General features: G+C 50.0%; 1 protein-coding gene across 2 annotated transcripts in view; it reads left to right on the forward strand.

Moving 5' to 3' along the window:
• The window catches only part of CHRDL2 (chordin like 2), a 32,427-nt gene extending 26,559 nt beyond the window's left edge, over nt 1-5,868 (forward strand). Inside the window, exons 9-12 of one of the 2 annotated variants that reach the window (XM_006100445.3) lie at nt 354-527; nt 1,373-1,427; nt 4,979-5,071; nt 5,709-5,868. In XM_006100445.3, coding sequence (XP_006100507.1) covers nt 354-527; nt 1,373-1,427; nt 4,979-5,071; nt 5,709-5,799 — 413 coding nt within the window. In that variant the 3' untranslated portion in view covers nt 5,800-5,868. The remainder of the gene's footprint in view (nt 1-353; nt 528-1,372; nt 1,428-4,978; nt 5,072-5,708) is intronic. The other variant, XM_006100446.3, reaches the window with a different exon arrangement.
• The last annotated feature ends 8,477 nt before the right edge of the window (nt 5,869-14,345 follow it).

Genomic DNA, 14,345 nt, shown 5'->3' on the forward strand with positions numbered 1-14,345 from the left:
GGAGAAAACACCCCCGAGTGAAACAATTACAAGGCAATGTGGGGTTAAGGGCACGAGTGGGAGTCCTGGGAAGCCATGAGGCGTTTTAAAAGCTGTGAGTGGGAGGGAACGGCGGGCTGCCTGGAGGCGGTGGAAGATGAGCTGGGCCCTGAATGGTGGGAAGTTTTCTGATATGCTGATCACTGGGGGTGACAGGGGGAGATGCCCCTCTCTTCCCCAGAGACCTTCTCCCAGGGCCCCAGAAGTTTCGCCAGGACCAGGAAACCCTGAGGGGGACTCAGACCAGTGGCCCCTCTTTTTGAGCCGACAGGGGTGGGGAGACAGAGCATTCACAAGCTGCTTGTGTCTCCCAGAGGACAAGGCAGAGCCTGGCCACCGTGAGATCAGTGCCACCCGGTGTCCGAAGGCGCCGGGCCGGGTCCTCGTGCACACGTCAGTATCCCCAAGTCCAGACAACCTGCGTCGCTTTGCCCTGGAGCGTGAGGCCTCTGAGCAGGTGGACATCTACCTCTGGAAGCTGGTGAAAGGTGAGCGTTGGCGTCCTCCCAGCTGGGCAGACCTCAAATCTGTCCCCTTTCCTGGGCTCCAGGACCCCTTAGGGGCGTGGTGGGCACGGTTTGTTGACCAAGCGCCCTTGGCCCAGGAAGACCTGCCGATGGAAGGCCTTCCAGGTTTGAGTCCCTGATTCCAAGATAAAGGGAGACACTGATTCTGTCTGATTCTCTGACAGTTCTGATAAACTCCCCTACTCTGAGATGCCAGGGCCTGGAAGTGCTCCCTCTCCTGGGGAGAAGGGGTTGTTGCACCTTGCAAGGAGTCAGGGCAGAGTACTGCCTACCCTGATGAAAGAGATATTAATAGAATTCCAGCATCTTTTCAGGCAGGAGGGCCCGCCCAGCGTCCTCAAAGAGGCTGGTCTCATTCAGCCTCTTCTATGTGGTAGGTTCTATCACTCCACGGTAAATTAAAATCAGAATATAGTTCTCATTCTGTGAGCAACTCACCCTATTCAACAGGCTACCCAAGTCACCAAATGAAGGTTAAGAGACGTTTTCATAAGGAAATTGTTGAAAGTTCTGTTTTCTGACTCTCTTGAGAAAAATGAATCCCCTGGGTAGAGTAAAACAAACTAAACCCTTTAATTGTGAATTAGTTCTAAGGTCACTTTTCACTACTGATGGGTTTGCCTGGGGATGGGGGGTGGAAAAAGAGGGGACAATAAGAAGGGGACAGGAAGGGGATAATAAAAATAATGACATGATAATAACCAATGTGTGTAGCACTTTAGAATTTACAAAGTGCTTTCACGTTCATGATCTCATTTGATACTCAGCGATCCTGAGAGTTAGGTATTATTATCCCCATTTTACAGATGAGGAAACTGAGGCTCAGAGAGGTGAAGTCCCTGGCTCCAGGCCACACAGCCAGTAAGTGGAGGAGCTAGAGCCCATGTCTTGTGACGTCAGATGCGGCTCTTTCCCTGCTCTACTCTGCCCCCTGTCGTAGGAGGAATGGACGAAGAAAGCGGAGCCGTTCAGCCTGGAGAAGAGAAGACTCAGGGGGACAGGACCGCTGGCTTCATGGCTCTGAAGGACTGCTCCAGGCAGAGGGAGCAGCTGTGTTCTGACTGACCACAAGGGTCAACACGCAGGGGCTTTAGAATCAGACCTGGGCTTAAGTCCCGTTCCTACCCTTTCTTAGCTGTGTAGCCTGGGCCATTCACTTGACCTCTCTGGGCCTCATTTTCTCTTCTGTTAATTGGGGAGGAGGGCGTATGGAGGATTAATGAAATAACGTAGGTACAGCCTCTGACCTATAGTAGGTGCTAACCATGTCGCTATCCTTCTCCTCGTACCTCATTGACTCGGTCAGCATTGCGGTGAAGCAGGTCTCAGCCAGTAGAGAAAGCACTTTCTCATGCTTAGAGCCTTCCTGTAATGAAGGGAGGGAGCAAGCTCCATTCACGGGAGCTTGCCGCAAGGGCTGCATGGGGATTCTGCCAGCAGCTGGCGAGTAACCCTTGCAATTATTTTGTCCCGTGAGATTCCATCGGTCCCTGGACAGGTGCTGGCTGTATGTTTATTCTGGGACTCCCCTCAGCCCACCAAATTCTGGGACCACAGAGAATAGTCTTTCGGCAACTTGGGTGCAGCAAGAGCTCACTGGGAGCTGAGCTGACCAAGGAAGGCTTCGTGGGAGATGGGCCTGGGGCTGGACGGGATTTAGAAAGGCACACTGCGGGCAGGGTGGTAGCAATGGCCTTAAACGCTGGCTCTAGAGCAGCGGTCGCCAACTGGTGGTCCGTGGGGTCCGAAAGGTTGGCGACGGCTGCAGAGCCCACACTTTTATGCCGTGTGCTCTGTGATTGGTGAGTAGCAGGCACTACATATAATGTGCTTCATGTAATCCACATAAGAAACCTGAGGGGTGTGTATTAATGCCCCATTTTGCAGATAAGAAAACTGAGTCTCAGAAGTAAAATAACTTGCTCAAAGGCATACAGTTTAAGCAGTAAAGACTCAAACTCAGGTCTGACTGTCCCCAGGGCTGCTGCCACAGAGGTGAACTAATGCTTCTAGGGAGGTGTCTGAGGAAGGGCAAGGGGTGCCCAGAATGGTGCACAGGGGGACATTGTAGCTCCAGGCCAATCTCATTACCACCAGGCGCCTCTCAGAAAAAAACAAGGTGGAATGGTGCGGGGGCGGCGGGGGGGCTTTTCAACTTCACAGTGCCAGGCCCCACCATGCTGTCACTAACAAGCCTCCCCCTCCTCATCGCCTGACCTCCTGGGTGGCCCACGTGTCCCATCCACCTCCCACTGCCTCCCTATCCCTGACCATGGGAGTCAAACACTCCCCCCTATCCCTGACCATGGGAATCGCACTGTTCTCTCATGCAGAAGCGGGGAAGCTGCAGGCCTTGGAGGCTGGGAGAGGGAGGGGAGGGTTGGCCTGGAGACAAAGTGAGCAGGTAGATGTTGAAATCTGGGCTAAGTGTGGCCACACCACCGGGGAGAGCCCCAGGCTCCAGAAGCTGAACAGAGAGTTGGCTTAGGGTTAAGGGCCTTTTATATTCTGGGGTTCCAGAGTAGAAGGGGTCCCAGTTCCTTCCCCCACCTAGGAGGGAAGTCCCCCTGTGGTCTCACTGATGGTCTCTAGTACACACACGCCCACCCACCTCCAGCCCCGCCTGCATCCTTGTTACCTCCTCTCCAATATGTCATTTTGTTATTTTTTTTGTTTGTTTGTTTGTTTTTTTGGGGAGGGGGTGTGCAGTGGCAGGCCTGGAGCACAAGGACCCATCCCCATCTCATGCTCACGACGTAGCCTGGGCCTTTGGAGTCAGTCTCTCCCACATCCCGGTCCTTGACATCTGGGCTCGGGTTCCCAAGGCCATTCTGGCTTCCTAGACCTTCATCTCAGAATCCGTGCTGTCCATTGCCCTTGGTGAGATCCCACTCAGATTCCCATAAGCAAGGCCAGTTCTTGGTTTCCTTGAGGGTGGTACTGGCCTACCAGAGGCCTTGCTGTCGCATCTGTTCTTTCTGGCCACTGACCCTGGTGGTAACAGCTGGTGCGACCTCACAGCTCATGTACGCAGGGCTTCAGCACCATGTGTGGTGCCAGTGGCCAGCTCCCCATGGAATGCAAACAGTAGGAGATCCAGAATAATACCTCATCTTCCTTCAGGGCCTGGCCTAGAATGAGTACACATGTATTTGCTGATCCCTCCCTCTCTCCTTCCATTCATTCATTCATTCATTCATTCATTCATTCTACATGCCTAATGTGGGCCAGACTCAGGGGACCCAGAGAGGAAAGCCCTCCAGAAGTTCCCAGACTGGTAGGGGAGGCAAGAATAGACACAATGAACCTGGCCGGCGTGGCCTTGTCTGTGCTCCAATTGTGACACAATGAGCATCGACCTATGAACTGGGAGGTTCGATTTCCAGTCAGGGCACATGCCTGGGTTGCAGGCTCAATTCCTGGTGTGGGCTGTGCAGGAGGCAGCCAATCAATGATTCTCTCTCATCATTGATATTTCTATCTCTCTTCTTCTCTGAAATCAATAAAAATATACTTTAAAAAAAGAATAGACAATGATAGCACATTAGAAATAGATACAATCATCAACAGAAGCCAACAGCTATGGGTAGTTATAACTTCCTCCTTGGGACCCAAGGCAGAAGCAAGTTGTAACTACCTGGGGGTGGGGGGTGAAGGAAGACTTCCCAGCTAAGGCTTGGAGGATGAGTAGGAAGGAGTTCCCTTGGTGGCGATAGGAGAAGGAGCTCCAACAGGTAGGGTGGCACATGTAAAGGCTTGGCCCTCAGGGGTCTTCAAGTAGTTGGTTAGGGCAGGAGCACAGGCAATGCCACTCGGGGGGTCTGGTGAACTGCACTGAAAGGGGGCCTACAATTCTGACGCTTATTAGTGTTTTGGTGTCTGAATAAGCACACCTATTGATTTTTATCTTCCTTCCTTCCTTCCTTCCTTCCTTCCTTCCTTCCTTCCTTCCTTCCTTCCTTCCTTCCTTCCTTCCTTCCTCCCTTGCTCTCTCCCTCCTTCAGCCCTCCCTTCTGTATTGTGGACATGTGAGTGGTATGAGAGCAGGAGGGTGATGGAAACCAGAGCAGGACCAGCAGAGAGGTGACAAGAGGTCAGGGAAGGGGAATGACAGGGAAACTATATTTTTGAATGACCGCAGGTAGGATCATAGGTTAGAGGGGGAGTAAAAGTGGTCAGAAATCTAGTGCAGTGACTCAAGCAAGACATGAGGGGGCCTGAATGGGGAGAGTGGCAGTGGAGACGGGAGAACAGACTCCAAATACTTAGGAAATTTAGTCCACAGGATTTGGGGTTCTGATCAGAATAGGGGAGGGCAGGGAGGTGACAGGGTCCATTCCAAGTCTAAGTCACCCCGTTTCCCTGATCCACAGCCCTGCCTTGCCTGCTCATGCCCTTGTTTCTGCCCTCAGGAATCTTCCACTTGATTCAGATCAAGAAAGTCAGGAAGCAAGACTTCCAGAGAGAAGCACAGAACTTCCGGCTGCTCACCGGCACCCACGAAGGTGGGCCCTGGGGCTGAGACTGGGGCCTGGGAAGAGAGCCAGGCTGCTGGTGCCGGGAGGGGTGTTGTGAGCCACAGACGTCAGTTCCCGGCACAGGAATCCAGTGGGTGTCTGCGCCAGAGATTTCTCAACTCCAGTGCTGAGGAGCTGGAGGACAAAGCAGAGCCTTGCTGGATTTGGTCTTGGGATGGGGGACACAGGGCTGGAGAGGAGGGAGGTCTGAGCCTCAAACCCTTCTGCTGCCTCTTCCCTCTCTACTGGAATCTCTTAACCACATCCTTCTGATGCCCTGAATTCGCTCTACACTGCACGGAGGAAGACTGGGCCCAGCTGGGCTTCAGGTGGTGGGGAAGTCACAGGTGGCAGTGTCACCAGCAAGTGTCAGGAAACAAGCCCAGCCCCCAGTTGTTGGTTGGTTGAAGGTGGGGTCCTGTGCCAGAACTGATCTGGATATGGGGGTATGTTGGAGACACCGCCTCCTTCCTCCCTGTGGGTTCCAAACCCAGGTCCACACAGTCCTCCTTGCCCTGTTTTTTCTCCACCAGCCACACACACACACACACACACACACACACACACACCACATTCCCCAGCACACACATACCTACAAACAACTCTTCTGCTTTCCTCCATGCAGGTCACTGGAACGTCTTCCTAGCCCAGACACCGGAGCTGAAGGTCATGGCGAGTCAGGACAAAGGGACCAAGACCTTATAACAAAGACCTAAACTGTTGCAGATATGAGCTTTATTATTTTTGTTGTTATATATTAATAAATAAGTTGCATTACCCTTCAATCCTGCCTGAGTTTGTGTTCACACAGTGACTGCAAGACAGGCCTGGTAATCCATTTACATTTAAAGTGATTATTGATAACTATGTCATTATTGCCATTTTGTTAATTGTTGGTTGTTCTCTGTTTCTTTCTTCTTCTCTTGATCTCTTGTAGTTTGCTGAGCTTTTTTTTTTTTTTTAAATCTTTATGGTTAAGATTCTTACAGATGTCCCTCTTTTTCCCCCCCATTGACTCCCTCCACCCGGTTCCCACCCCGCCCCAGGCCTCTGTCACCCTATTGTCTGTGTCCATAGGTAATGCATATATGCATATAAGATCCTTGTTTAATCTCTTCCCTACCCCTACCCCCCTTCCCTCTGAGAATCGTCAGTCTGTTCCATTTCCATGCTTCTGATTCTATTTTATTCACCAGTTTATTCTGTTCATTAGATTATTTACTCGTTTATTTTTATTTTTTAGATTCAATTGTTGATAGGTATGTATTTGTTGCCATTTTGTTGTTGATATTTTGTATCTTTTTCTCTTTTTTCTTCTTCCTCTTCTTAAAGAATACCCTTCAACATTTCATATAATACTGGTTTGGTGGTGATGAACTCCTTTAGCTTTTTCTTGTCTGTGAAGCTCCTTATCTGACCTTCAATTCTATATGATAGCTTTGCTGGGTAGAGTAATCTTGGTTGTAGGTTCTTGCTATTCATCACTTTGAATATTTCTTGTCACTCCCTTCTGGCCTGCATAGTTTCTGTTGAGAAATCAGCTGACAGTTGGATGGGCACTCCCTTGTAGGTAACTAACTGCTTTTCTCTTGCTGCTTTTAAGATTCTCTCTTTGTCTTTAGCCCTTGGCATTTTAATTATGATGTGACTTGGTGTGGTCCTCTTTGGGTTCCTCTTATTTGGGACTCTCTATGCTTCCTGGACTATAAGTCTATTTCTTTCACCAGATAGGGGAAGTTTTCTATCATTTCTTTAAATAGGTTTTCAATATCTTGCTCTCTCTCTTCTTCTGGCACCCCCATAATGCAAATGTTGGTACACTTGAAGTTGTCTCAGAGGCTCCTTACATTATCTTCATATTTTTGGATTTTTTTTTCTTTTTGCTCTTCCGGTTGGGTATTTTTTGCTTCTTCGTATTTCAAATCATTGATTTGATTCTTAGAATCCTTTACTCTACTGTTGAATCCCTGTATATTATTTTTTATTTCAGTCAGTGTATGCTTAATTTCTGACTGGTCCTTTTCCATTTTTTTTTTTAAGTTTCTAGACGCTTCTTGAGTAACCTTATAACCATGGTTTTGAACTCTATATCCAGTAGTTTGCTTTCTTCCATTTCTTTCATTTGTGACATGTTTCTTTGTCTATGTGTTTTGGCTGCTTCCCTGTGTTTGTTTCTATGTATTGGGTAGAGCTGCTATGTCTCCTTGAGTTGGTAGAGTGGCCTCGTGTAGTAGGTGTCCTATAGGGCCCAGTGGCTCAGCCTCCCCAGTCACTTGAGCTGGGCACTCTAGGTGCACCCCTTTGTGAGCTGTGAGCACAATCTTGTTGTAGTTGAGACTTGATTACTGTTGGTGTCATTGGGAGGAATTGACCTCCAGACCAATTGGCTGTGAGGACCAGCTGGGACTACAGTGGGAGAGCTGCTATGCAGGAGATACCCCTATGGAGCAGGACTTGCTTCAGTGGGGCTTTGGTGCTCACAGTGTCTGCCCCTTGAATGTGTCACTTATGGATGTGGAGTTGTAATCTGGTATGGTCTGGCACTGACTACTGGGTACACTGGCTCTTGGGTCTCCAGGGAGGTACAAAGTCAGCCACTACCTGGGGCCATCCAGCAGGAGCTACAGAGAGATCTGCAGATTCCTCCTCTTTGTATCGGGTTTGAAAGTGCCCAGATGAGGCCCAACTATGAAGCAAGGCAGGCTGGTGCTGGTGCTGGGTCTTGGGCCTTTTATTGATAGTTGGGACTCCCTGACCTAGCTGCAGCTTGTTGAGAGATTTTAGCCTGAGCAAGGACAGGCCATTCATATGCAATGGTGGGATCCCATCTTGGGTGGGATTGTAAATTGGATGAGGCAGGGTTTTAGGGAATCACCAGGGCAGAGCAAACAGAAATGGCTGCCAGTCAGCCCTGCAACTGGGAAGGTCCCAGCATAGAAACAATGATCCTGGTGAGCACCTCTGTCTGGGAGAAAACCTCCCCCTGAGTTCCTGCCCTAATGCCAGACAATCCAGTTCCTCCTCATATATGTCTGTGTTCCCCAGAGCCTCACCCTGGTGCTGGAGCAGCTCAAAGGAAGCAGGACCTTGTAAGTTCAGTTTGTGGTACTGGCCTTTTAAGAGGAACAGCTGAGTCTCCAGCAGCCTCTGTGTCACTGAGCCCCAATCTGCACTGGATTTTATAGCCCGTAGTTCTTACTGCCCACAGGGACTTCTTTTCCCAGCTCTTGGACCGTGGGCTGGGGGTCTGGTGTGGGGTTGGGCCTCCTTGCTCTTCATGGGAGGCCTTCGCAGAGATAATCTCCCTCCCAATTGAAAAAGTGGCACACGTGGGTGCCGTCCAGCCCGTCCTACACCTCTGTACCGCCTACCAGTCTCGGTGTGCTTTCTTCTTTACTTCTCTAGTTGTAGGACTTCCATTCAGCCAGCTTTCCAGTGGTTCTGGATGGTGGTTGTTCTGTGTTTTAGTTGTAATTTTGATGTGGTTGTGGGAGGTGGCGAGTATAGGCGTTTACCTATGCCACCATCTTCCACTGGGCTTTTTTGTTTGTTTTTGGTGTTCTGTTTGGATTCCTTTCTCTTTGTTCTTTATATATCTTTTTAAGGGTTTTGATTGATGGTTACTATGGAGTTTATGTATATTATCCTATACCTATAGTTGTCTATTTAAGGTGTCTATTTATGGCCTTTCCTTTTCTGCTTAAAGAAGACCCTTTAACTTTTCTTGAAAAACTGGTTTAATTTCTTATAAACCTGGTGAAGAACTCCTTTAGTTTTTGCTTATCCAGGAAACTATCTCTCCCTCAATTCTGAATAATAACCTTGCTGGATAAATTATTCTAGCTTGTAGGTTCCTTTCTTTCAGCACTTTAAAGATGTCCTGTAAAGTAGCTTCTGAGAAATCAGCTGAAGGTGTTATAGTGTTTCTTTTGTATATAATTTGATGTTTTCCTTTTCTTCCTTCAAGATTGTCTCTTTATCTTTAACTTTTTTTCCATTTTAATTACAATATGTCTTGGTGTGGGTCCCTTTGGGTTCATCTTCTTTGGAACTCTCTCTGCTTCTTGGACCTGGATGTCTGTTTCTTTTCCTAGGTTAGAAAAGTTTTCAGCCATTATTTCTTTAAATACAGTTTCTCTTTCTCTATTTTCCTTCTGAGATCCTTATAATGTGAATGTTTGAGCTCATCATGTTATCCCAGAGGTCCTTCAAACTGTCTTCATTAAAATTTTTTTTTTCTTTTTGCTGTTGTGATTGGTTGATTTCCACTAGTCTGTTTTCCATTCTTCTGTGTTAGCTAATCTTCTGTTGATTGTTTCTAATGTGTTTTTCATTTTAGTTATTGTATTCTTCAGTTATGCTTAGTTCTACATTTACTTTCTAACTCTTTGTGGAAGTTCTCCCTAAATTCTTCTATTCCACTCTCAAGTTTGGTGAGCACCCTATGGCTGTTTCAGTCTTTTATAAGGCAAATTACTTATCTCCATTTCCTTAGGGTTTTTTCTTGTTCCTCTATTTGAGAGGTATTATTCCATCTTCTCATTTTGTTTGACTTTCTATATTTGTTTATATGAATTAGACAAAATAGCTCTCTCTCTCAACCTTGATAAGGCGGCCTTATGTAGAAGTGGCCTCTCTGTAGGCTGTTGTGTGCCAGTGGTTTTGGCTGGTCGTAGGAGCCAAGCGGGTTCTTTAAGGCATTCGGGGCACTGCCTTACCAAGCTGGAGCAGGTCCAGGTGGGGAGGTCAGGTGTGTCCTGTTGATTGATTGCGCTTGCTCTTTAAGCTTGGGGCCAAAATGGGCTTGGCCCCTGTGGCCAGAAGAAGAAGACGCGACCCTGCAGGTAGGCTAGAGCACCTGGATAGAGCCCCCTGCCCACCCTATGGAGGTGGAGGGGGTCGTAAACAATGGTTCTTACTTGCCTCTCGGGCCTAATTCCCTGGCTCTCAGAGAGCTCCCACAGCTCTCCAGCCTTCGCTGTACATTCTCTCTCTTGTTTGTTACCAAATTGGTCCCGAGTAGAGGCAGCCTCTGTGTAGGCTTACTATGCTGGGTGGTTTTGGGAAGCCGGTTGGAGCTGAGCAGGTGGTTACAGCGACCGGGGCACTGCTTTGCCTGTGTGCTTGCTGCCTTGGTTCAGAGGCAAAAAGCTCAGCATCGTAGCTGAGAACAGTCTGCGGTGACCTTTCAGGTAGGCCAGAGTCACCCAGTGAGTCACCCAGTGAGCTCCCAGCTGCCCTACAGAAATGGGGGCTGTAAACAATGGTGCTCAAGGGCTCCTCTGGCCAGAGAGTTCTTGCAGCTCTTGGAAGGCTCCCGCGGCTTCCCAGCCTCCTCTATCTGGTCTCTTTCTCTTGTTTGTTGGTCAGAGCTGTTCATCCAGCCCTCGGTTGTCTCTCAGGAATAACTGCTCCCTACACCTGTGTGTATTTGAGTTTGCCCATGGGAGGGGCGAGTTTAGTGTCTTCCTTTTGGAAGCTGCCACCATCTTGGGCCTCCCTGACCCTCATTTTAGAGAGGATCAGCCAGTGTCTTACCCAAAGCCTCACAGGGATGAATGGTGAGGCCAGGACTAAAGCCAGGTCTACTCACTACCAGAACCCTGCCTCTCCCCAGTACAGCCGCACACCCCCACCCCCAAGCCTGATGAAGCCATGGAAAGATGGTGTAAAGTGGCCGGTTGGCTGCGTTCTGCCACGGGCACCACTTCGGGTGCCCTGGCTACTGTCTCTGGAGCCTGATCTTGTATGTGGGTGTCTGAGGTCTGGGAAGTATACTAAGCATCCTACCAGTACTGCCCTCGCTGAGCAGGGGCTGCTTTGAGTCTAGGGTCTGAGGGACATAGCTGAATCTTCCCCTCATTCTCTGAGTTAGAAGAGCCTCCTCACAGGCTCTGCCTGCCTCTCCTAGAGAAGACACCATCCCTGCCTTGCTTGCTCACCACCTGGGGTTAACTTGAAACTCTGGGAATATGTTCTTGCATTTAAAATGTAGGAATCTGAAAACTCGGCCATTCACATGGTGAACTCTGGTCATCCTTCATCCTCGCTCAGATGTCTTCTTCTCATGAAGGCATCCCTGCCACCCCATCCCACCCCTGCCCCCTGCACAATGGCCCCTCCCCTCTGCTGGAGAATGAGGTTGGAGGCAGGGCTCTGCAATCAAAGGCAGCTCTGGGGCCTCAGGACAGGAATGGGCTTCCCTGTATACTTTTCCTGGTGTTGCAGGCCAGCTGCCTTCCTGGTTTCTCTGATGGGCTCGTCCAGAGCTTGTGGTGTTCTTCCCAAACCTCCTGCACCAGGGGAGGCATGTTTAGCACATCAGCACCTCCTCACGCTGGTCCAGACCTTTCTGAGGGTGTAAACACAAGGCTTGCCTTGGGAATCTCTAAGCAGCTCTCCCTGATGTTACACCTGAGTTGTTGTCTCTTCCATGTATTCATTCATAAAACACTCCCCAAGCTTCCTCTGGGGTAGGACATATGCTAGGCCACCGACAGTGTGAGGAACCAATACGGCCCTGCCTGTCCTTAGGGAGCCAAGCCTTAACTGGAGACTGAGAGAAAGCATCACAACACCAGAGTGCTCAGGGCTGTGACAGCAGGGCCATCTCAGACTGAGGCCATTTCAGCAGGCTGTGAAGGATGAGCAGGAGTTAGAAGAAAAGATGGAGGGAGGGAAGAGAGTGGGTGATGACATAGGAAGAGACAGATGCATGGAAGATGAAAAATAGTATGTTATAGGTTGAACCAAACAGCGTGGTGTTGCTGGATAAGAAAGTTTAAGAAGCAAAGGAGGTGAGGCTGATGCCCAGCCAAGAAGCTTTGGCTTCATCCTGAGGGCAGCATGGAGCCCGGGAAGGGTCAGATTTGAGGTTTAGAAAGCTGGCTCTGCCTGCTGCGGGGAGAACGGTGTGGTGGAGTGAGGTACAGACCAGGTCGGAAGCTGCTGTGGGAATCTATGGGATGGCAATGGCCTGGGCAGGAGAGGCGATGGGATGGAAGGGAAGGCAGAGCTGATGGCAGACCGGACGTAGGGCTGAGGGAGAGGGAGGAGTCTGGTGTGTAGCTGGTGTCTCATGTGGTGACTGGGGAGAGCCCACAGGTCCAGCTGAGCACCCAGTGAGTCTCAAGAGGCACCCTCCGGTATGTTATGGGTCTGGAGACAATGCTGGGCCAGAGATCGGGATTTGGGAGCTGTTGGCCTGCGGGTGGCAACTAAAATGAGGAGATGGTAGACACTGGCCTGGGAGAGATTGTAGAGTAAAAAGGGGCCCTTGGACAGAACCCAGCAAAGAAACCACCGTGTGTGCCAGAGAGAAGCCAGGAGAGTGCGATAGCCGAGAGCCAAAAAGATGAGGCCTGGAAAGGGTCAAGTGTCTGAGGACAAGGGGCTTCTGGTGCCTGCGGCAGTGGATGCTGTCAAGAGAGCTGGGAGCAGGGGCAGGTTTGGGGGTGAGGCAGGTTTGGGAGGTGAGGAAACAGACAAGTCTTTGAAGAACTTTGGTGGTAAAGGGGAGAGAAGCAGGGCAATGGCTGGCAGTGGACATGGGATGGAAGAAGAGGGTTTTTCAGGCAGAGGAGATTAAAGCAGGTGTTGAGGATGAGGAGGCCTCACAGAAAGGGGAAAAGTAGAAGAAACAGGATGAGGATGGAGGAAGAGAAGGGACAAGTTAAAATCCACTTCCCCTCAGCCACTAACTCGCTGTGGGTCTCCCCTGAGTATGAGGAGGGAGAGGAAAAGGGTGGTCTCCCAGGGCTGCCCAGCTTTCCACAGATGGGGCTTCCTGAGACTCCAGCAGGGAGTCCTATGGGATCCACTGTCCTGCTTGGTGACCAGGCTCTGGAGGAAGTAGTCATATCCCCTCCCATGTGCCAGGCCATTAGTTAATAAAGCACATTCAAATCTGTTATCTCATCCCTTGTACAACCCAGTGAGGTGGGGATTGTTGCATTAAGAGATGAGAAAACTACACGGCCCATGTTGCTCAGTGATTGAGTGCCGACCTATGAATCAGGAGATCATGGTTTGATTCCCCATCAAGGCACATGCCTGGGTTGCAGGCTCGATCCCCAGAAGGGGTGTGCAGGAGGCAGCTGATCAATGATTCTCCTTTATCATTGATGTTTCTGTCTCTCTCCCTTCCTGTCTGAAATCAATAAAAATATGTTTGATTTTTAATGAGAAAACTAAGGCTCAGGGAGAGGACGAGATCTAATGAAGACCACACGCTAGTAAATAGAGGTTGGATTCTAGCTAAGGTCTGGGGTTTGGAGTTCTGATGGGTCTCAGAGCCTCGGGGCCAGGTCCTGGGACCTAGGCTCAGAGCCTCTGTTGCACTTCACCTTCCCAAGGAGCTTCCTGGCCCGAACCTTGATCATCTTATTATAATGCCAAGCCTGGCCTCCAGGTTTCCTGGGGAGGCTTCCTCTTCTTTCTCCAGCAGCTGTGAAGCCACCTCCCTCTGTCCCCCCACAAACCCTGGGCTCTGGGAAATGGTAGTGTTTCTGAGAAGTCGGATAGGGCCTGTGGTTTACGGCTGGCCTGGGGGTGAGGGAAGGCCTGAGGCCCCACCAGACACAATAGCATCTCCAGGGCAGGCCCAGACACCTCCTTCCTCCCACCTGGTCCCTGGAAGCTACCTCCTGCCTGCCTTCTCTTCACGCAAGGTCAGACATGGAAGATGAATAGAAAGTGTTGTGGGAAGTTGGCTGAGGTTGGAAGGGGGTAGGGTGGCATGAGTATCTATGTTCAGGGAATCATCTCAGACCGTCTAGAATGGGAATTAGGCCTGGATGTCTGGCCCACAGCTCAAGGCTGTTTGAATGGACACATGACATGTGCTGTCTCACCCCAGTCCCACCATTGCCCACCACCGCACAGAGCTCATGGAACTTGCCCAAAGTCAAACAGCAACCAAACGTTGGGGCTGGACTGGGACCTGCAGGGTCTGACTCTAAAGTTTGCCCCCTGTCTTTACCCCATGATGCCTGGGCCGAGGATGAGATCAGCCTTCTCACCAGCAGCCCTGCTGCCAGCCTTTCCCCTTCTCCCCTTCCTATTCCCCTTCCCAGAAAGTCTTGCCTAACAATCCAGAATAATCTTTCAAAAATACCTATCTTACCCTGTCTCTCCTTCATTAAGGCCCCCCTTCAATGCTTTCCCTCTGCCCTCAGGATAACATCAAGGCTCCCTCTCCTGGCTCTTTAGGATTTGGCTCCTGTTGTCTCTTCAGCCCTAATTCCCTCACCACCTCTCCCAG

Source organism: Myotis lucifugus, unplaced genomic scaffold (genome assembly GCF_000147115.1).
Source record: "Myotis lucifugus unplaced genomic scaffold, Myoluc2.0 scaffold_313, whole genome shotgun sequence".
In the NCBI taxonomy this organism is placed as follows: domain Eukaryota; kingdom Metazoa; phylum Chordata; class Mammalia; order Chiroptera; family Vespertilionidae; genus Myotis; species Myotis lucifugus.